At 47.5% G+C, this 21,839-nt stretch overlaps 3 protein-coding genes across 3 annotated transcripts; all 3 read right to left on the bottom strand.

Annotated features, from left to right (window-relative positions):
• Nucleotides 1-247: 247 nt before the first annotated feature.
• LOC125960844 (uncharacterized) lies at nucleotides 248-5,434 on the bottom strand (the record flags this gene model as incomplete). The annotated part of the gene is given in 1 exon segment (XM_049696129.1): nucleotides 248-5,434. A coding segment is annotated over 1 exon segment (5,070 nt), but the record flags the coding sequence as incomplete, so codon positions are not given.
• Nucleotides 5,435-8,083: 2,649 nt separating this feature from the next.
• On the bottom strand, nucleotides 8,084-13,153 carry LOC125960847 (uncharacterized; the record flags this gene model as incomplete). The annotated part of the gene is given in 1 exon segment (XM_049696133.1): nucleotides 8,084-13,153. A coding segment is annotated over 1 exon segment (5,070 nt), but the record flags the coding sequence as incomplete, so codon positions are not given.
• Nucleotides 13,154-15,920: 2,767 nt separating this feature from the next.
• LOC125960848 (uncharacterized) lies at nucleotides 15,921-20,990 on the bottom strand (the record flags this gene model as incomplete). The annotated part of the gene is given in 1 exon segment (XM_049696134.1): nucleotides 15,921-20,990. A coding segment is annotated over 1 exon segment (5,070 nt), but the record flags the coding sequence as incomplete, so codon positions are not given.
• Nucleotides 20,991-21,839: the final 849 nt, after the last annotated feature.

Here is a 21,839-nt window from a genome sequence, read left to right as displayed (position 1 = left end):
GCATTATGCTGATCATAATAACCCTCTAGATCCCAATAGGGAGCTCCTATGGCCAGTTTACAGACATCAGGAAAAAGGTCTGGCCACCAGGTCCAGGGAGGTGCAGTATGGCTAATGGACCAAGTTACACCTCCAGTTTGAGAAATTACCTGCCAAGTTAGACGTTGGGGCAGGTGAGGGCTAAAATCACTTACAGTCAATAAAGGCAGTAAAATCAAAATTATAAGTCTTAGGTTCGTAGAAGCTTGAGTTTGAGCGGGTTGTCGGTTCTTTGGGCCCACCATCCTGATGATGCCGTCGCTGGTGCAGCTTTCACGTGTGAAGCATGAATCCAGGCAGCGATGCCGTCCACTTTTATGGCCGTTGGGGTGGTGAGGAGGACGGTGTATGGTCCTTTCCATCGAGGTTCCAACGTCTGGGTTCGATGCCGACGGACGTACACGGAGTCTCCGACTTGGAAAAGATGAGTTTCTCCTGGTGTTCCCGGTTGGTAGGCCTCGGCGAGTTGGGACCATATCTCCTTTTGGACCAGTTGGAGTCCCAATAGCCTAGCATACAAGTCAGTGTTATTTTGACAGTCTGGTTTTATTTCTTCTCCTAAGGTGAGAAGGGGAGGTGGGGCCCCGTATAGCACCTCAAAAGGAGTAAGATGGTACCGGGAAGGTGTATTCCTAACCCGGAACAGGGCTAAAGGAAGGAGCACCGTCCAATCTGTACTGCCAGTCTCCAAGGACAATTTAGTTAGGGTCTCTTTTAGAGTTCTATTCATTCTTTCTACCTGACCTGAACTCTGGGGTCTATATGCACAATGTAATTTCCAATCAGTCCCCAAATATCTGGCCACATCCTGACTTACCTGGGCGACGAAGGCCGGACCATTGTCGGACCCTATTACCTTTGGTGCCCCAAATCGAGGAAAAATTTCTTCTAGGATCTTTTTGGCTACCACAGCAGCTGTTTCTTTCTTCGTTGGGAAGGCTTCTATCCATCCTGAAAAAGTATCTATAAAAACCAGGAGGTATTTATTACCGTACCTTCCAGGACGTACTTCGGTAAAGTCCACCTCCCAGTAAGTTCCTGGGTGGTCTCCCCTGAGCCTTTTTCCAGTTTCAAGTTTTCCCCTGTGAGCATTTACCTGTTGACATGGAACACATTCCTGTACAATTTGTTCAGCTAATTTTGTCAATCCAGGGGTTCCGTACCCGGTTTTATGTAACAGGGATATCATTTTTTTAGTCCCCAGGTGTGTCCCTCTATGAATCTGTGGTAACATGGATTCTGCTTGCTGAGGGGACAAAGATCCTTTGGTTGTGGTCGGGATGATTTCCTCGTCGCTGCCTGGTTTTTCAGGAACTTTATCTGACAGTCCTAAAATGACTTCTCCCGATGCCATTTCTCGGGCCACCTTGTCAGCCATATTATTACCCCTAGTTATTGGGGTATTGTCTTTCTGGTGTCCAGGGCAGTGAATGATGCTAACTTTAGTGGGAAGCATAAGTGCAACCAATAGAGCCACAATTTCGTCTTTGTTTTTAATTTCTCTGCCACTTGAGGTTAGCAACCCTCTCTGTTGGTAGATGGTACCGTGGATATGAGCGGTAGCAAATGCATATCTACTGTCCGTGTAGATGTTTACCTTTTTATTCTCTGCCATCTCCAGTGCCTTTGTCATGGCAATTAATTCAGCTCGTTGGGCTGAGGTCCCTTGTGGTAGCGCAGCTGCCCAGATGACTTGTTTTCCGTCTACCACGGCTGCCCCAGCCCGACGCTTACCTCCTTCCAGGAAACTGCTCCCATCAGTAAACCAAGTAAAATCAGCATCAGGAAGGGGTAGGTCCGTCAGATCTGGTCTACTACCGTGTGCTGCAGCCAACACTTCCTGACAATCATGGATGATGGTGGAGCCTTCTAAATCGGGATCAGGTAGCAAGGTAGCTGGATTGAGTCCTGTGGCTGGAGCAAACTTGATGCGATCTGAGTTTAGCAACAGGGTTTGGTAATGGGTCATCCTGGCATTAGTTAGCCACCTATCCGGTGGTTGACGGATTACATTCTCCAGGGCATGAGGAGCTGTTATCGTTAGATTTTGTCCTAAAGTTAGTTTGTCAGCATCTTTGACCAGAACGGCTACTGCAGCGATTATCTTTAAACAGGTGGGCCATCCTGATACCACAGGGTCCATTTTTTTTGACAAATAAGCAACTGGGCGATTCCAGGGACCCAATTTCTGAGTCAATACTCCTTTTGCAATGCCCTTATTTTCGGCCACATATAAATGAAAAGGTTTGGTTACATCTGGCAGTCCTAGGGCTGGAGCTGAAAGTAAAGCTCGTTTGATTTGGTCAAAAGCCCGTTGTTCCTTATCGCCCCAAACGAAAGGAGTGCTGTTTTTGGTTAGGGGGCACAATGGGGCTGTCAGCTTGGCAAACCCTGGAATCCATAGTCTACAGAATCCGGCCATCCCCCAAAATTCTCTAACCTGCCTGGCGTTTTTGGGAGCCGGAATTTGGGCCACCGTATCCTTTCTGCTCTCCGTGAGCCATCTTTGTCCCCCTTTTAACAGGTACCCCAGGTAACTGACCTGTTGTTGGCATATTTGTGCTTTCTTGGCTGAAGCTCTATATCCCAGGGTTCTGAGCTCTGTTAACAGTTTTTCAGTTCCCTTGATACAATCTTCCTGGGTTTCAGCAGCTAATAAGATGTCATCAACATATTGAAGTAGCGTTACCTGTGGATTTGATTCTCTATATAACGCTAAGTCCTGATGAAGAGCTTCATCGAAGATGGTAGGGGAGTTCTTAAATTCCTGAGGTAAACAAGTCCATGTCAGTTGGCCAGATATTCCTGATGCTGGGTCCTTCCATTCGAAGGCAAAGTAAGGCTGGCTGAGGGGAGAAAGTCTTAGACAGAAAAAAGCATCTTTAAGGTCCAAAACAGTATACCATGTATGTTGGGGCGGAAGAGTGCTTAAGAGATTATAAGGATTTGGTACTGTGGGGTGGAGGTCCGCCACTCGTTTATTTACCTCACGCAGGTCTTGCACTGGTTGGTAATCATTAGTTCCCGGTTTCTTAACTGGCAAAAGAGGGGTATTCCACGTGGATTGACATCTTACCAGAATGCCCAATTCCAGCAACCTCTGTATGTGAGGACGGATGCCGTCTTTGGCTTCCTTACTCATGGGGTATTGACGAACCGTTATTGGGGTGGCAGTTGCCTTGAGTTCCACTAGTACTGGGGGCCGATTTTTAGCCATCCCCATACCAGCGGTTTCTGTCCAGGCTTGCGGGAACCGAGTTACCCAATCTGTGACATTAACCCGTAGAGATGAAGGTTTTTCATATAATTTATATTCATCTTCCAATCTCATAGTCAATATTTGGAGTAATCTTCCCTTATTGTCAGTTATGGTGGGACCTTCTGGTTGGAAGTGAATTTGAGCCCCCACTTTGGAGAGCAAGTCTCTTCCCAGCAAAGGATAGGGGCATTCCGGAATAATCAAAAATGAATGGGTTACTCGTCCAATCCCAAGATCTACTGTCCTTCGTGTGGTCCATGAATATTGTTTATTCCCAGTGGCTCCTTGTACCCATGACCTTTTAGCTGAGATAGGACCTTTTGAGTGGAGAAGGACGGAGTGCTGGGCTCCAGTATCCACCAAAAATTGAACAGGTTCCCCCTCCACTTTAAGAGTTACCTGGGGCTCGGGGAGAGGGTTCGAGCCCTGACTTTCCTAGTCTTCTTCTTCCAATGTTAAGATTTTGTTTCTGGTTGGCCTTCCTCCATTCTTTTTCTTAGGGCATTCTCTCGCCCAATGTCCTTTTTCTTTACAGTAGGCACATTGGTCCTTGTCTAATGGCCGCCTTCTGTCTGCCGTTCGCCCTTCCTGCCTATTTCTATCCCCTATATTTCTTCCTCCAACCACAGTGGCCAGTATCTTACTTAAATTCCTCTCCTGTTTCTTATCCCGTCTTATTTCACGGGCTTCCTGCTCTTTCTGCTTTCTTTCTTCCTTCTCTTCCTCTGTTTCTCTTTGGTTATATACTTTATCTGCCTCTTTTACTAACTCCTGAAGCGAAAATCCCTGCAAGCCATCTGGCCTCTGTAATTTTTTTTTAATATCAGGGGCCGCTTGATCTATGAAAGCCATTGCTATAGTAGCCCTATGTTCCTCCGAAGTTGGATCATAAGGGGTAAAGCGTCTAAAGGCTTCCATTAAACGTTCCAGGAACACAGTTGGTGATTCCTGGGGCCCCTGAGTGACTTCCCTTACCTTAGCCAAATTAGTGGGCCGTCTGGCTGCTCCATGGAGACCCACCACCAGAGCCTGGCGATACATTTTCAGGCGCTCCCTACCTTCCGGGGCATTGAAATCCCAGTTTGGCCTGACGAGTGGGAAACCAACATCAATCTCGTTAGGCAGCTGGGTAGGTTGCCCATTGGCACCTAATACATTTTTTCTGGCTTCTAAAAGAACCCGTTGCCTCTCCTCAGTCGTTAGGAGAGTCTGAAGCAGCTGCTGACAATCATCCCATGTGGGCTGGTGGGAGAAAACAAGAGATTCTATTAAAGCGGTAAGGGCCTGTGGATTTTCGGAAAAAGTTGGGTTATGCATTTTCCAATTATAAAGATCTGCAGAGGAAAAGGGCCAATATTGGAGAGGTCTATTCCCTTGGCCATCGGGGGGGCCATATTCTCTAAGAGGTAGGGCAGTGGAGTCCGGGGAGATAGCCCTCCGGCTCCTAGTGCCCGCTGAGGGACCCCTTTCTTCTTCCATCATGGATGGTCCCCTTGGTGCTGAGGGCAGTGGAGCTGGGGGTCCTCTAGGTGGTAGGGGATTTGGGGCCGGAGGATAAGGGGGTGGGGAATCCAAAAGAAGCAAATCGGACTGCGGGTCAGGATAAATCGCTTTCGGTGGATCTGGGGCGCCGGGTAGCTTTTCCGTGTTGGGGTTTTTCTTTAGGGCTAATATCTCTGACGCCGCTGATGTGTGCGCGGACGTGCCTGTTGAGGAAACAAAGGGCCGGACCCACGGAGGTGGGGAGAGAATTAAATCTTCCCAGACCAAGACGTATGGTACTTGGTCTGGATGTCCGTGGGGTCCTATATTAAATATCTTAGACTTCAGCAGCCTAATCTTGTCTAATGAATAGGATCCTTCAGGGGGCCATCCTATCTGAAATGTTGGCCATTCAGAGGCACACAAAGTCTGCCACTTTCCTTTCTTTACCTCTACCGAAAAATTATGGGCTCTGGCCCGAACTTCGGTCCAATGGCTTAGGGTAAGGGAAAGAGGAGTCGTCATAGTTTGTCCCATTGTCGTCCGTCAGAGAAGAAGAATAGACCACAATACAGAAACAGTTAAAACTCCACGAAACACATATACGTATGGGCCGCCGCGAGCTCGCTTCAAAACCGAAACCTCTTCAGATGGCAGTTATCACAAAGGGAACTGCCGAAACCGAGTGAAGGGGAGACAGAGTTTGCCTCTCCTTCCAGATGAGCCACCAGGGCGTCCCCTAGGGCTCATGGACGCCGGCTATTAGCACGTCTGCCTAGCCAGAGGTCCGATACAGATTCCATAATAAGCCGATTCTTACAGCTTTCCTCCGATAATGGCCCACAAAGAACAAGGGACAAACAGACAATCAAGCTCGCGCTTACCTGGTACCTCCAACTCCCGATGTTCTTGTGGTCCGGGGCGAGTGGAATCCCGGACGAGCCCCCAAATGTTAGACCTTCGCGGTCTCCTAGGAGTTTCGACTCGCCCAGGAAACAACAAGAGTCGGAAGCCGATGCAAAACGCAAGAGGTTTATTGAAGGCCGGTGCACCGGGGTTCCTTGGTCCTCACGCAGGAGGTCGAAGAAGGAACCCCCCCAGGGCGTGAACATGCATTTTTATAGGTCTCAACTTCCTGTTATGCAAAGTGTGGATTCAATTGTGATTTTTAATGATAGGTTCTTAGCTTCTGTTCGGACCAGAGAGGGAACCTGTCCCAGGCTTCCTGATTGGTTCTTTGACAGATACCTTTTTTACATTTTGTTTATCTCCCTCCTTCTCGGAAGGGGGCCGGACATCCTGGAAATTCACCCATTGTCTAAGAAGCCCCTATTGTCTGGAGAGTTCTTAATCATTAGCTGGAACAATGTCCCTCGAGTCCCACATTTCCCCCTTTTTCTTGTGACTATTGATTCCAATCATGGAATTTCAATCTTCTGTTCGTAAACTTTGGTACTGTTGTCTTAGCATTAGAACTTGTACAGTACTGATACGTTCTCTAATAAATGCTATCAAGCGATTTAGAATACATGGTCCAAAAGTTAAAATCAACAATAAAACAATAAGAGGTCCCAACAGAGTAGAGATTAAGGTGGTAAACCAGGGGGATTTATCAAACCATGATTGAAACCATCCTTTTTCGTTTTCTCTCTCCCTTTGCCTTTTATCTAAGCGTTCCCTGAGTTTATCCATGGTTTTGGTAATGGTTCCTGAATGATCAATATAAAAGCAACATTCTTCTTTTAGAGCGGCGCATAATCCCCCTTCCTTAAGAAACAGCAAATCTAGGCCTCTTCTATTCTGCAACACCACTTCTGAAAGTGAGGTGAGTGATTCCTTTAGTTGAGTTATGGAACTTTCTAATGCTCGAAGGTCGATGTCTACAGCCTGTCTTAAACTTGCATAATACTGGGGTTGTTGTATGAGGGCTGTGGTTCCTGTTCCTATCCCAGCAGTTATTCCTAGTCCTAGGAGCATGGCCAACGTGAGGGTTATCTTTTTCTTTTTTCTTCCCTCGTATTCATCCAGAAAGGACGAATCTGAATGATAGATAAGTCTAGGAACTAATTGCACTAGTACACAAAAATCAGCTGAAGTGTTGAGAACTTCTAGAGAAACGCAAGGGGTTAGCCCCGTGTTACATGCCCACCATCCATCTTGGGGAGGTACAAGATATCCTGAGCCTGAAGGGAGGCTAAAATCATGACAAAGGTGTCGATGGGACTGGGGAGGTGTTCCTACACAAGTACCATTTCCAAAAACCGAAGACAGAGTTAATTTACTGTTCCCTTCCTGTTTCCATCGACAATGGTCCGGGGAGCTGACATTAGTATAATTAGAACTATATCCTATAGCATCATAATAAGGGGGAGGGGCAGCATAACAGAGCCAACATGATTTTGTAGCCTCCGGGTTTGTAGCATTAAGGACCGTAAAAGCTGCCTGCACCAAAGAAAGCATTCTATCCTGGCGGGTTCCGGGCTTAATCGTTGTCTCTTTCAGCCCAGAGGTCCCGTTATTTTTAGGGGCTGGGGGTAACGGGGGGGGCCAAGTACAGGGTTTGGGGGTAACGGGGGGGGCCAAGTACAGGGTTTGGGCCTATCGACACAGGAGCGGGAGTCTCAATTTTTAGCTTAAGGGTCATCAATATTCCCGAATCATATCCATTCTTGTAAAATCTAATGCCCCATGAATGGCCATTTATCCATTCTTTATCCCTTTTTCCAGGATTACTAAAGGAAATTTTGAGGGGCTGGCACCATCCTGAACATTCAGGGGCGACGGGTTGGGGACCCCTATAAGAAGTATGAGTATAGTTGGCTGTTACTGTAATAAAATCCCAAGTTGAGGTGGGTCTCCAATAAGTATCTCCTGTGGTTTCACATCCCCAGTTTTGGCAATAAAAATTTTCAGTTCCCCCACATTTATAATTCAGGGATCGGGGGCGATGGAACCCGGGGCATACATAGAAGGAGAGGGTTCTGAGCCAACTTCTTCGGACCTGATTTTTACAACCCTCTCCAGAGTAATCAGCTCTAGTTAGAAGTTCGGACGGAGCATTATGCTGATCATAATAACCCTCTAGATCCCAATAGGGAGCTCCTATGGCCAGTTTACAGACATCAGGAAAAAGGTCTGGCCACCAGGTCCAGGGAGGTGCAGTATGGCTAATGGACCAAGTTACACCTCCAGTTTGAGAAATTACCTGCCAAGTTAGACGTTGGGGCAGGTGAGGGCTAAAATCACTTACAGTCAATAAAGGCAGTAAAATCAAAATTATAAGTCTTAGGTTCGTAGAAGCTTGAGTTTGAGCGGGTTGTCGGTTCTTTGGGCCCACCATCCTGATGATGCCGTCGCTGGTGCAGCTTTCACGTGTGAAGCATGAATCCAGGCAGCGATGCCGTCCACTTTTATGGCCGTTGGGGTGGTGAGGAGGACGGTGTATGGTCCTTTCCATCGAGGTTCCAACGTCTGGGTTCGATGCCGACGGACGTACACGGAGTCTCCGACTTGGAAAAGATGAGTTTCTCCTGGTGTTCCCGGTTGGTAGGCCTCGGCGAGTTGGGACCATATCTCCTTTTGGACCAGTTGGAGTCCCAATAGCCTAGCATACAAGTCAGTGTTATTTTGACAGTCTGGTTTTATTTCTTCTCCTAAGGTGAGAAGGGGAGGTGGGGCCCCGTATAGCACCTCAAAAGGAGTAAGATGGTACCGGGAAGGTGTATTCCTAACCCGGAACAGGGCTAAAGGAAGGAGCACCGTCCAATCTGTACTGCCAGTCTCCAAGGACAATTTAGTTAGGGTCTCTTTTAGAGTTCTATTCATTCTTTCTACCTGACCTGAACTCTGGGGTCTATATGCACAATGTAATTTCCAATCAGTCCCCAAATATCTGGCCACATCCTGACTTACCTGGGCGACGAAGGCCGGACCATTGTCGGACCCTATTACCTTTGGTGCCCCAAATCGAGGAAAAATTTCTTCTAGGATCTTTTTGGCTACCACAGCAGCTGTTTCTTTCTTCGTTGGGAAGGCTTCTATCCATCCTGAAAAAGTATCTATAAAAACCAGGAGGTATTTATTACCGTACCTTCCAGGACGTACTTCGGTAAAGTCCACCTCCCAGTAAGTTCCTGGGTGGTCTCCCCTGAGCCTTTTTCCAGTTTCAAGTTTTCCCCTGTGAGCATTTACCTGTTGACATGGAACACATTCCTGTACAATTTGTTCAGCTAATTTTGTCAATCCAGGGGTTCCGTACCCGGTTTTATGTAACAGGGATATCATTTTTTTAGTCCCCAGGTGTGTCCATCTATGAATCTGTGGTAACATGGATTCTGCTTGCTGAGGGGACAAAGATCCTTTGGTTGTGGTCGGGATGATTTCCTCGTCGCTGCCTGGTTTTTCAGGAACTTTATCTGACAGTCCTAAAATGACTTCTCCCGATGCCATTTCTCGGGCCACCTTGTCAGCCATATTATTACCCCTAGTTATTGGGGTATTGTCTTTCTGGTGTCCAGGGCAGTGAATGATGCTAACTTTAGTGGGAAGCATAAGTGCAACCAATAGAGCCACAATTTCGTCTTTGTTTTTAATTTCTCTGCCACTTGAGGTTAGCAACCCTCTCTGTTGGTAGATGGTACCGTGGATATGAGCGGTAGCAAATGCATATCTACTGTCCGTGTAGATGTTTACCTTTTTATTCTCTGCCATCTCCAGTGCCCTTGTCATGGCAATTAATTCAGCTCGTTGGGCTGAGGTCCCTTGTGGTAGCGCAGCTGCCCAGATGACTTGTTTTCCGTCTACCACGGTTGCCCCAGCCCGACGCTTACCTCCTTCCAGGAAACTGCTCCCATCAGTAAACCAAGTAAAATCAGCATCAGGAAGGGGTAGGTCCGTCAGATCTGGTCTACTACCGTGTGCTGCAGCCAACACTTCCTGACAATCATGGATGATGGTGGAGCCTTCTAAATCGGGATCAGGTAGCAAGGTAGCTGGATTGAGTCCTGTGGCTGGAGCAAACTTGATGCGATCTGAGTTTAGCAACAGGGTTTGGTAATGGGTCATCCTGGCATTAGTTAGCCACCTATCCGGTGGTTGACGGATTACATTCTCCAGGGCATGAGGAGCTGTTATCGTTAGATTTTGTCCTAAAGTTAGTTTGTCAGCATCTTTGACCAGAACGGCTACTGCAGCGATTATCTTTAAACAGGTGGGCCATCCTGATACCACAGGGTCCATTTTTTTTGACAAATAAGCAACTGGGCGATTCCAGGGACCCAATTTCTGAGTCAATACTCCTTTTGCAATGCCCTTATTTTCGGCCACATATAAATGAAAAGGTTTGGTTACATCTGGCAGTCCTAGGGCTGGAGCTGAAAGTAAAGCTCGTTTGATTTGGTCAAAAGCCCGTTGTTCCTTATCGCCCCAAACGAAAGGAGTGCTGTTTTTGGTTAGGGGGCACAATGGGGCTGTCAGCTTGGCAAACCCTGGAATCCATAGTCTACAGAATCCGGCCATCCCCCAAAATTCTCTAACCTGCCTGGCGTTTTTGGGAGCCGGAATTTGGGCCACCGTATCCTTTCTGCTCTCCGTGAGCCATCTTTGTCCCCCTTTTAACAGGTACCCCAGGTAACTGACCTGTTGTTGGCATATTTGTGCTTTCTTGGCTGAAGCTCTATATCCCAGGGTTCTGAGCTCTGTTAACAGTTTTTCAGTTCCCTTGATACAATCTTCCTGGGTTTCAGCAGCTAATAAGATGTCATCAACATATTGAAGTAGCGTTACCTGTGGATTTGATTCTCTATATAACGCTAAGTCCTGATGAAGAGCTTCATCGAAGATGGTAGGGGAGTTCTTAAATTCCTGAGGTAAACAAGTCCATGTCAGTTGGCCAGATATTCCTGATGCTGGGTCCTTCCATTCGAAGGCAAAGTAAGGCTGGCTGAGGGGAGAAAGTCTTAGACAGAAAAAAGCATCTTTAAGGTCCAAAACAGTATACCATGTATGTTGGGGCGGAAGAGTGCTTAAGAGATTATAAGGATTTGGTACTGTGGGGTGGAGGTCCGCCACTCGTTTATTTACCTCACGCAGGTCTTGCACTGGTTGGTAATCATTAGTTCCCGGTTTCTTAACTGGCAAAAGAGGGGTATTCCACGTGGATTGACATCTTACCAGAATGCCCAATTCCAGCAACCTCTGTATGTGAGGACGGATGCCGTCTTTGGCTTCCTTACTCATGGGGTATTGACGAACCGTTATTGGGGTGGCAGTTGCCTTGAGTTCCACTAGTACTGGGGGCCGATTTTTAGCCATCCCCATACCAGCGGTTTCTGTCCAGGCTTGCGGGAACCGAGTTACCCAATCTGTGACATTAACCCGTAGAGATGAAGGTTTTTCATATAATTTATATTCATCTTCCAATCTCATAGTCAATATTTGGAGTAATCTTCCCTTATTGTCAGTTATGGTGGGACCTTCTGGTTGGAAGTGAATTTGAGCCCCCACTTTGGAGAGCAAGTCTCTTCCCAGCAAAGGATAGGGGCATTCCGGAATAATCAAAAATGAATGGGTTACTCGTCCAATCCCAAGATCTACTGTCCTTCGTGTGGTCCATGAATATTGTTTATTCCCAGTGGCTCCTTGTACCCATGACCTTTTAGCTGAGATAGGACCTTTTGAGTGGAGAAGGACGGAGTGCTGGGCTCCAGTATCCACCAAAAATTGAACAGGTTCCCCCTCCACTTTAAGAGTTACCTGGGGCTCGGGGAGAGGGTTCGAGCCCTGACTTTCCTAGTCTTCTTCTTCCAATGTTAAGATTTTGTTTCTGGTTGGCCTTCCTCCATTCTTTTTCTTAGGGCATTCTCTCGCCCAATGTCCTTTTTCTTTACAGTAGGCACATTGGTCCTTGTCTAATGGCCGCCTTCTGTCTGCCGTTCGCCCTTCCTGCCTATTTCTATCCCCTGTATTTCTTCCTCCAACCACAGTGGCCAGTATCTTACTTAAATTCCTCTCCTGTCTCTTATCCCGTCTTATTTCACGGGCTTCCTGCTCTTTCTGCTTTCTTTCTTCCTTCTCTTCCTCTGTTTCTCTTTTGTTATATACTTTATCTGCCTCTTTTACTAACTCCTGAAGCGAAAATCCCTGCAAGCCATCTAGCCTCTGTAATTTTTTTTTAATATCAGGGGCCGCTTGATCTATGAAAGCCATTGCTATAGTAGCCCTATGTTCCTCCGAAGTTGGATCATAAGGGGTAAAGCGTCTAAAGGCTTCCATTAAACGTTCCAGGAACACAGTTGGTGATTCCTGGGGCCCCTGAGTGACTTCCCTTACCTTAGCCAAATTAGTGGGCCGTCTGGCTGCTCCATGGAGACCCACCACCAGAGCCTGGCGATACATTTTCAGGCGCTCCCTACCTTCCGGGGCATTGAAATCCCAGTTTGGCCTGACGAGTGGGAAACCAACATCAATCTCGTTAGGCAGCTGGGTAGGTTGCCCATTGGCACCTAATACATTTTTTCTGGCTTCTAAAAGAACCCGTTGCCTCTCCTCAGTCGTTAGGAGAGTCTGAAGCAGCAGCTGACAATCATCCCATGTGGGCTGGTGGGAGAAAACAAGAGATTCTATTAAAGCGGTAAGGGCCTGTGGATTTTCGGAAAAAGTTGGGTTATGCATTTTCCAATTATAAAGATCTGCAGAGGAAAAGGGCCAATATTGGAGAGGTCTATTCCCTTGGCCATCGGGGGGGCCATATTCTCTAAGAGGTAGGGCAGTGGAGTCCGGGGAGATAGCCCTCCGGCTCCTAGTGCCCGCTGAGGGACCCCTTTCTTCTTCCATCATGGATGGTCCCCTTGGTGCTGAGGGCAGTGGAGCTGGGGGTCCTCTAGGTGGTAGGGGGTTTGGGGCCGGAGGATAAGGGGGTGGGGAATCCAAAAGAAGCAAATCGGACTGCGGGTCAGGATAAATCGCTTTCGGTGGATCTGGGGCGCCGGGTAGCTTTTCCGTGTTGGGGTTTTTCTTTAGGGCTAATATCTCTGACGCTGCTGATGTGTGCGCGGACGTGCCTGTTGAGGAAACAAAGGGCCGGACCCACGGAGGTGGGGAGAGAATTAAATCTTCCCAGACCAAGACGTATGGTACTTGGTCTGGATGTCCGTGGGGTCCTATATTAAATATCTTAGACTTCAGCAGCCTAATCTTGTCTAATGAATAGGATCCTTCAGGGGGCCATCCTATCTGAAATGTTGGCCATTCAGAGGCACACAAAGTCTGCCACTTTCCTTTCTTTACCTCTACCGAAAAATTATGGGCTCTGGCCCGAACTTCGGTCCAATGGCTTAGGGTAAGGGAAAGAGGAGTCGTCATACTTTGTCCCATTGTCGTCCGTCAGAGAAGAAGAATAGACCACAATACAGAAACAGTTAAAACTCCACGAAACACATATACGTATGGGCCGCCGCGAGCTCGCTTCAAAACCGAAACCTCTTCAGATGGCAGTTATCACAAAGGGAACTGCCGAAACCGAGTGAAGGGGAGACAGAGTTTGCCTCTCCTTCCAGATGAGCCACCAGGGCGTCCCCTAGGGCTCATGGACGCCAGCTATTAGCACGTCTGCCTAGCCAGAGGTCCGATACAGATTCCATAATAAGCCGATTCTTACAGCTTTCCTCCGATAATGGCCCACAAAGAACAAGGGACAAACAGACAATCAAGCTCGAGCTTACCTGGTACCTCCAACTCCCGATGTTCTTGTGGTCCGGGGCGAGTGGAATCCCGGACGAGCCCCCAAATGTTAGACCTTCGCGGTCTCCTAGGAGTTTCGACTCGCCCAGGAAACAACAAGAGTCGGAAGCCGATGCAAAACGCAAGAGGTTTATTGAAGGCCGGTGCACCGGGGTTCCTTGGTCCTCACGCAGGAGGTCGAAGAAGGAACCCCCCCAGGGCGTGAACATGCATTTTTATAGGTCTCAACTTCCTGTTATGCAAAGTGTGGATTCAATTGTGATTTTTAATGATAGGTTCTTAGCTTCTGTTCGGACCAGAGAGGGAACCTGTCCCAGGCTTCCTGATTGGTTCTTTGACAGATACCTTTTTTACATTTTGTTTATCTCCCTCCTTCTCGGAAGGGGGCCGGACATCCTGGAAATTCACCCATTGTCTAAGAAGCCCCTATTGTCTGGAGAGTTCTTAATCATTAGCTGGAACAATGTCCCTCGAGTCCCACATTTCCCCCTTTTTCTTGTGACTATTGATTCCAATCATGGAATTTCAATCTTCTGTTCGTAAACTTTGGTACTGTTGTCTTAGCATTAGAACTTGTACAGTACTGATACGTTCTCTAATAAATGCTATCAAGCGATTTAGAATACATGGTCCAAAAGTTAAAATCAACAATAAAACAATAAGAGGTCCCAACAGAGTAGAGATTAAGGTGGTAAACCAGGGGGATTTATCAAACCATGATTGAAACCATCCTTTTTCGTTTTCTCTCTCCCTTTGCCTTTTATCTAAGCGTTCCCTGAGTTTATCCATGGTTTTGGTAATGGTTCCTGAATGATCAATATAAAAGCAACATTCTTCTTTTAGAGCGGCGCATAATCCCCCTTCCTTAAGAAACAGCAAATCTAGGCCTCTTCTATTCTGCAACACCACTTCTGAAAGTGAGGTGAGTGATTCCTTTAGTTGAGTTATGGAACTTTCTAATGCTCGAAGGTCGATGTCTACAGCCTGTCTTAAACTTGCATAATACTGGGGTTGTTGTATGAGGGCTGTGGTTCCTGTTCCTATCCCAGCAGTTATTCCTAGTCCTAGGAGCATGGCCAACGTGAGGGTTATCTTTTTCTTTTTTCTTCCCTCGTATTCATCCAGAAAGGACGAATCTGAATGATAGATAAGTCTAGGAACTAATTGCACTAGTACACAAAAATCAGCTGAAGTGTTGAGAACTTCTAGAGAAACGCAAGGGGTTAGCCCCGTGTTACATGCCCACCATCCATCTTGGGGAGGTACAAGATATCCTGAGCCTGAAGGGAGGCTAAAATCATGACAAAGGTGTCGATGGGACTGGGGAGGTGTTCCTACACAAGTACCATTTCCAAAAACCGAAGACAGAGTTAATTTACTGTTCCCTTCCTGTTTCCATCGACAATGGTCCGGGGAGCTGACATTAGTATAATTAGAACTATATCCTATAGCATCATAATAAGGGGGAGGGGCAGCATAACAGAGCCAACATGATTTTGTAGCCTCCGGGTTTGTAGCATTAAGGACCGTAAAAGCTGCCTGCACCAAAGAAAGCATTCTATCCTGGCGGGTTCCGGGCTTAATCGTTGTCTCCTTCAGCCCAGAGGTCCCGTTATTTTTAGGGGCTGGGGGTAACAGGGGGGGGCCAAGTACAGGGTTTGGGGGTAACGGGGGGGGCCAAGTACAGGGTTTGGGCCTATCGACACAGGAGCGGGAGTCTCAATTTTTAGCTTAAGGGTCATCAATATTCCCGAATCATATCCATTCTTGTAAAATCTAATGCCCCATGAATGGCCATTTATCCATTCTTTATCCCTTTTTCCAGGATTACTAAAGGAAATTTTGAGGGGCTGGCACCATCCTGAACATTCAGGGGCGACGGGTTGGGGACCCCTATAAGAAGTATGAGTATAGTTGGCTGTTACTGTAATAAAATCCCAAGTTGAGGTGGGTCTCCAATAAGTATCTCCTGTGGTTTCACATCCCCAGTTTTGGCAATAAAAATTTTCAGTTCCCCCACATTTATAATTCAGGGATCGGGGGCGATGGAACCCGGGGCATACATAGAAGGAGAGGGTTCTGAGCCAACTTCTTCGGACCTGATTTTTACAACCCTCTCCAGAGTAATCAGCTCTAGTTAGAAGTTCGGACGGAGCATTATGCTGATCATAATAACCCTCTAGATCCCAATAGGGAGCTCCTATGGCCAGTTTACAGACATCAGGAAAAAGGTCTGGCCACCAGGTCCAGGGAGGTGCAGTATGGCTAATGGACCAAGTTACACCTCCAGTTTGAGAAATTACCTGCCAAGTTAGACGTTGGGGCAGGTGAGGGCTAAAATCACTTACAGTCAATAAAGGCAGTAAAATCAAAATTATAAGTCTTAGGTTCGTAGAAGCTTGAGTTTGAGCGGGTTGTCGGTTCTTTGGGCCCACCATCCTGATGATGCCGTCGCTGGTGCAGCTTTCACGTGTGAAGCATGAATCCAGGCAGCGATGCCGTCCACTTTTATGGCCGTTGGGGTGGTGAGGAGGACGGTGTATGGTCCTTTCCATCGAGGTTCCAACGTCTGGGTTCGATGCCGACGGACGTACACGGAGTCTCCGACTTGGAAAAGATGAGTTTCTCCTGGTGTTCCCGGTTGGTAGGCCTCGGCGAGTTGGGACCATATCTCCTTTTGGACCAGTTGGAGTCCCAATAGCCTAGCATACAAGTCAGTGTTATTTTGACAGTCTGGTTTTATTTCTTCTCCTAAGGTGAGAAGGGGAGGTGGGGCCCCGTATAGCACCTCAAAAGGAGTAAGATGGTACCGGGAAGGTGTATTCCTAACCCGGAACAGGGCTAAAGGAAGGAGCACCGTCCAATCTGTACTGCCAGTCTCCAAGGACAATTTAGTTAGGGTCTCTTTTAGAGTTCTATTCATTCTTTCTACCTGACCTGAACTCTGGGGTCTATATGCACAATGTAATTTCCAATCAGTCCCCAAATATCTGGCCACATCCTGACTTACCTGGGCGACGAAGGCCGGACCATTGTCGGACCCTATTACCTTTGGTGCCCCAAATCGAGGAAAAATTTCTTCTAGGATCTTTTTGGCTACCACAGCAGCTGTTTCTTTCTTCGTTGGGAAGGCTTCTATCCATCCTGAAAAAGTATCTATAAAAACCAGGAGGTATTTATTACCGTACCTTCCAGGACGTACTTCGGTAAAGTCCACCTCCCAGTAAGTTCCTGGGTGGTCTCCCCTGAGCCTTTTTCCAGTTTCAAGTTTTCCCCTGTGAGCATTTACCTGTTGACATGGAACACATTCCTGTACAATTTGTTCAGCTAATTTTGTCAATCCAGGGGTTCCGTACCCGGTTTTATGTAACAGGGATATCATTTTTTTAGTCCCCAGGTGTGTCCATCTATGAATCTGTGGTAACATGGATTCTGCTTGCTGAGGGGACAAAGATCCTTTGGTTGTGGTCGGGATGATTTCCTCGTCGCTGCCTGGTTTTTCAGGAACTTTATCTGACAGTCCTAAAATGACTTCTCCCGATGCCATTTCTCGGGCCACCTTGTCAGCCATATTATTACCCCTAGTTATTGGGGTATTGTCTTTCTGGTGTCCAGGGCAGTGAATGATGCTAACTTTAGTGGGAAGCATAAGTGCAACCAATAGAGCCACAATTTCGTCTTTGTTTTTAATTTCTCTGCCACTTGAGGTTAGCAACCCTCTCTGTTGGTAGATGGTACCGTGGATATGAGCGGTAGCAAATGCATATCTACTGTCCGTGTAGATGTTTACCTTTTTATTCTCTGCCATCTCCAGTGCCCTTGTCATGGCAATTAATTCAGCTCGTTGGGCTGAGGTCCCTTGTGGTAGCGCAGCTGCCCAGATGACTTGTTTTCCGTCTACCACGGCTGCCCCAGCCCGACGCTTACCTCCTTCCAGGAAACTGCTCCCATCAGTAAACCAAGTAAAATCAGCATCAGGAAGGGGTAGGTCCGTCAGATCTGGTCTACTACCGTGTGCTGCAGCCAACACTTCCTGACAATCATGGATGATGGTGGAGCCTTCTAAATCGGGATCAGGTAGCAAGGTAGCTGGATTGAGTCCTGTGGCTGGAGCAAACTTGATGCGATCTGAGTTTAGCAACAGGGTTTGGTAATGGGTCATCCTGGCATTAGTTAGCCACCTATCCGGTGGTTGACGGATTACATTCTCCAGGGCATGAGGAGCTGTTATCGTTAGATTTTGTCCTAAAGTTAGTTTGTCAGCATCTTTGACCAGAACGGCTACTGCAGCGATTATCTTTAAACAGGTGGGCCATCCTGATACCACAGGGTCCATTTTTTTTGACAAATAAGCAACTGGGCGATTCCAGGGACCCAATTTCTGAGTCAATACTCCTTTTGCAATGCCCTTATTTTCGGCCACATATAAATGAAAAGGTTTGGTTACATCTGGCAGTCCTAGGGCTGGAGCTGAAAGTAAAGCTCGTTTGATTTGGTCAAAAGCCCGTTGTTCCTTATCGCCCCAAACGAAAGGAGTGCTGTTTTTGGTTAGGGGGCACAATGGGGCTGTCAGCTTGGCAAACCCTGGAATCCATAGTCTACAGAATCCGGCCATCCCCCAAAATTCTCTAACCTGCCTGGCGTTTTTGGGAGCCGGAATTTGGGCCACCGTATCCTTTCTGCTCTCCGTGAGCCATCTTTGTCCCCCTTTTAACAGGTACCCCAGGTAACTGACCTGTTGTTGGCATATTTGTGCTTTCTTGGCTGAAGCTCTATATCCCAGGGTTCTGAGCTCTGTTAACAGTTTTTCAGTTCCCTTGATACAATCTTCCTGGGTTTCAGCAGCTAATAAGATGTCATCAACATATTGAAGTAGCGTTACCTGTGGATTTGATTCTCTATATAACGCTAAGTCCTGATGAAGAGCTTCATCGAAGATGGTAGGGGAGTTCTTAAATTCCTGAGGTAAACAAGTCCATGTCAGTTGGCCAGATATTCCTGATGCTGGGTCCTTCCATTCGAAGGCAAAGTAAGGCTGGCTGAGGGGAGAAAGTCTTAGACAGAAAAAAGCATCTTTAAGGTCCAAAACAGTATACCATGTATGTTGGGGCGGAAGAGTGCTTAAGAGATTATAAGGATTTGGTACTGTGGGGTGGAGGTCCGCCACTCGTTTATTTACCTCACGCAGGTCTTGCACTGGTTGGTAATCATTAGTTCCCGGTTTCTTAACTGGCAAAAGAGGGGTATTCCACGTGGATTGACATCTTACCAGAATGCCCAATTCCAGCAACCTCTGTATGTGAGGACGGATGCCGTCTTTGGCTTCCTTACTCATGGGGTATTGACGAACCGTTATTGGGGTGGCAGTTGCCTTGAGTTCCACTAGTACTGGGGGCCGATTTTTAGCCATCCCCATACCAGCGGTTTCTGTCCAGGCTTGCGGGAACCGAGTTACCCAATCTGTGACATTAACCCGTAGAGATGAAGGTTTTTCATATAATTTATATTCATCTTCCAATCTCATAGTCAATATTTGGAGTAATCTTCCCTTATTGTCAGTTATGGTGGGACCTTCTGGTTGGAAGTGAATTTGAGCCCCCACTTTGGAGAGCAAGTCTCTTCCCAGCAAAGGATAGGGGCATTCCGGAATAATCAAAAATGAATGGGTTACTCGTCCAATCCCAAGATCTACTGTCCTTCGTGTGGTCCATGAATATTGTTTATTCCCAGTGGCTCCTTGTACCCATGACCTTTTAGCTGAGATAGGACCTTTTGAGTGGAGAAGGACGGAGTGCTGGGCTCCAGTATCCACCAAAAATTGAACAGGTTCCCCCTCCACTTTAAGAGTTACCTGGGGCTCGGGGAGAGGGTTCGAGCCCTGACTTTCCTAGTCTTCTTCTTCCAATGTTAAGATTTTGTTTCTGGTTGGCCTTCCTCCATTCTTTTTCTTAGGGCATTCTCTCGCCCAATGTCCTTTTTCTTTACAGTAGGCACATTGGTCCTTGTCTAATGGCCGCCTTCTGTCTGCCGTTCGCCCTTCCTGCCTATTTCTATCCCCTGTATTTCTTCCTCCAACCACAGTGGCCAGTATCTTACTTAAATTCCTCTCCTGTCTCTTATCCCGTCTTATTTCACGGGCTTCCTGCTCTTTCTGCTTTCTTTCTTCCTTCTCTTCCTCTGTTTCTCTTTTGTTATATACTTTATCTGCCTCTTTTACTAACTCCTGAAGCGAAAATCCCTGCAAGCCATCTAGCCTCTGTAATTTTTTTTTAATATCAGGGGCCGCTTGATCTATGAAAGCCATTGCTATAGTAGCCCTATGTTCCTCCGAAGTTGGATCATAAGGGGTAAAGCGTCTAAAGGCTTCCATTAAACGTTCCAGGAACACAGTTGGTGATTCCTGGGGCCCCTGAGTGACTTCCCTTACCTTAGCCAAATTAGTGGGCCGTCTGGCTGCTCCATGGAGACCCACCACCAGAGCCTGGCGATACATTTTCAGGCGCTCCCTACCTTCCGGGGCATTGAAATCCCAGTTTGGCCTGACGAGTGGGAAACCAACATCAATCTCGTTAGGCAGCTGGGTAGGTTGCCCATTGGCACCTAATACATTTTTTCTGGCTTCTAAAAGAACCCGTTGCCTCTCCTCAGTCGTTAGGAGAGTCTGAAGCAGCAGCTGACAATCATCCCATGTGGGCTGGTGGGAGAAAACAAGAGATTCTATTAAAGCGGTAAGGGCCTGTGGATTTTCGGAAAAAGTTGGGTTATGCATTTTCCAATTATAAAGATCTGCAGAGGAAAAGGGCCAATATTGGAGAGGTCTATTCCCTTGGCCATCGGGGGGGCCATATTCTCTAAGAGGTAGGGCAGTGGAGTCCGGGGAGATAGCCCTCCGGCTCCTAGTGCCCGCTGAGGGACCCCTTTCTTCTTCCATCATGGATGGTCCCCTTGGTGCTGAGGGCAGTGGAGCTGGGGGTCCTCTAGGTGGTAGGGGATTTGGGGCCGGAGGATAAGGGGGTGGGGAATCCAAAAGAAGCAAATCGGACTGCGGGTCAGGATAAATCGCTTTCGGTGGATCTGGGGCGCCGGGTAGCTTTTCCGTGTTGGGGTTTTTCTTTAGGGCTAATATCTCTGACGCTGCTGATGTGTGCGCGGACGTGCCTGTTGAGGAAACAAAGGGCCGGACCCACGGAGGTGGGGAGAGAATTAAATCTTCCCAGACCAAGACGTATGGTACTTGGTCTGGATGTCCGTGGGGTCCTATATTAAATATCTTAGACTTCAGCAGCCTAATCTTGTCTAATGAATAGGATCCTTCAGGGGGCCATCCTATCTGAAATGTTGGCCATTCAGAGGCACACAAAGTCTGCCACTTTCCTTTCTTTACCTCTACCGAAAAATTATGGGCTCTGGCCCGAACTTCGGTCCAATGGCTTAGGGTAAGGGAAAGAGGAGTCGTCATACTTTGTCCCATTGTCGTCCGTCAGAGAAGAAGAATAGACCACAATACAGAAACAGTTAAAACTCCACGAAACACATATACGTATGGGCCGCCGCGAGCTCGCTTCAAAACCGAAACCTCTTCAGATGGCAGTTATCACAAAGGGAACTGCCGAAACCGAGTGAAGGGGAGACAGAGTTTGCCTCTCCTTCCAGATGAGCCACCAGGGCGTCCCCTAGGGCTCATGGACGCCAGCTATTAGCACGTCTGCCTAGCCAGAGGTCCGATACAGATTCCATAATAAGCCGATTCTTACAGCTTTCCTCCGATAATGGCCCACAAAGAACAAGGGACAAACAGACAATCAAGCTCGAGCTTACCTGGTACCTCCAACTCCCGATGTTCTTGTGGTCCGGGGCGAGTGGAATCCCGGACGAGCCCCCAAATGTTAGACCTTCGCGGTCTCCTAGGAGTTTCGACTCGCCCAGGAAACAACAAGAGTCGGAAGCCGATGCAAAACGCAAGAGGTTTATTGAAGGCCGGTGCACCGGGGTTCCTTGGTCCTCACGCAGGAGGTCGAAGAAGGAACCCCCCCAGGGCGTGAACATGCATTTTTATAGGTCTCAACTTCCTGTTATGCAAAGTGTGGATTCAATTGTGATTTTTAATGATAGGTTCTTAGCTTCTGTTCGGACCAGAGAGGGAACCTGTCCCAGGCTTCCTGATTGGTTCTTTGACAGATACCTTTTTTACATTTTGTTTATCTCCCTCCTTCTCGGAAGGGGGCCGGACATCCTGGAAATTCACCCATTGTCTAAGAAGCCCCTATTGTCTGGAGAGTTCTTAATCATTAGCTGGAACAATGTCCCTCGAGTCCCACAT

Source organism: Orcinus orca, chromosome 13, assembly GCF_937001465.1.
Source record: "Orcinus orca chromosome 13, mOrcOrc1.1, whole genome shotgun sequence".
Lineage (NCBI taxonomy): Eukaryota > Metazoa > Chordata > Mammalia > Artiodactyla > Delphinidae > Orcinus > Orcinus orca.
The sequence above is the reverse complement of the archived record's forward strand: the minus strand, read 5'-3'. Positions and strand labels throughout refer to the sequence as shown.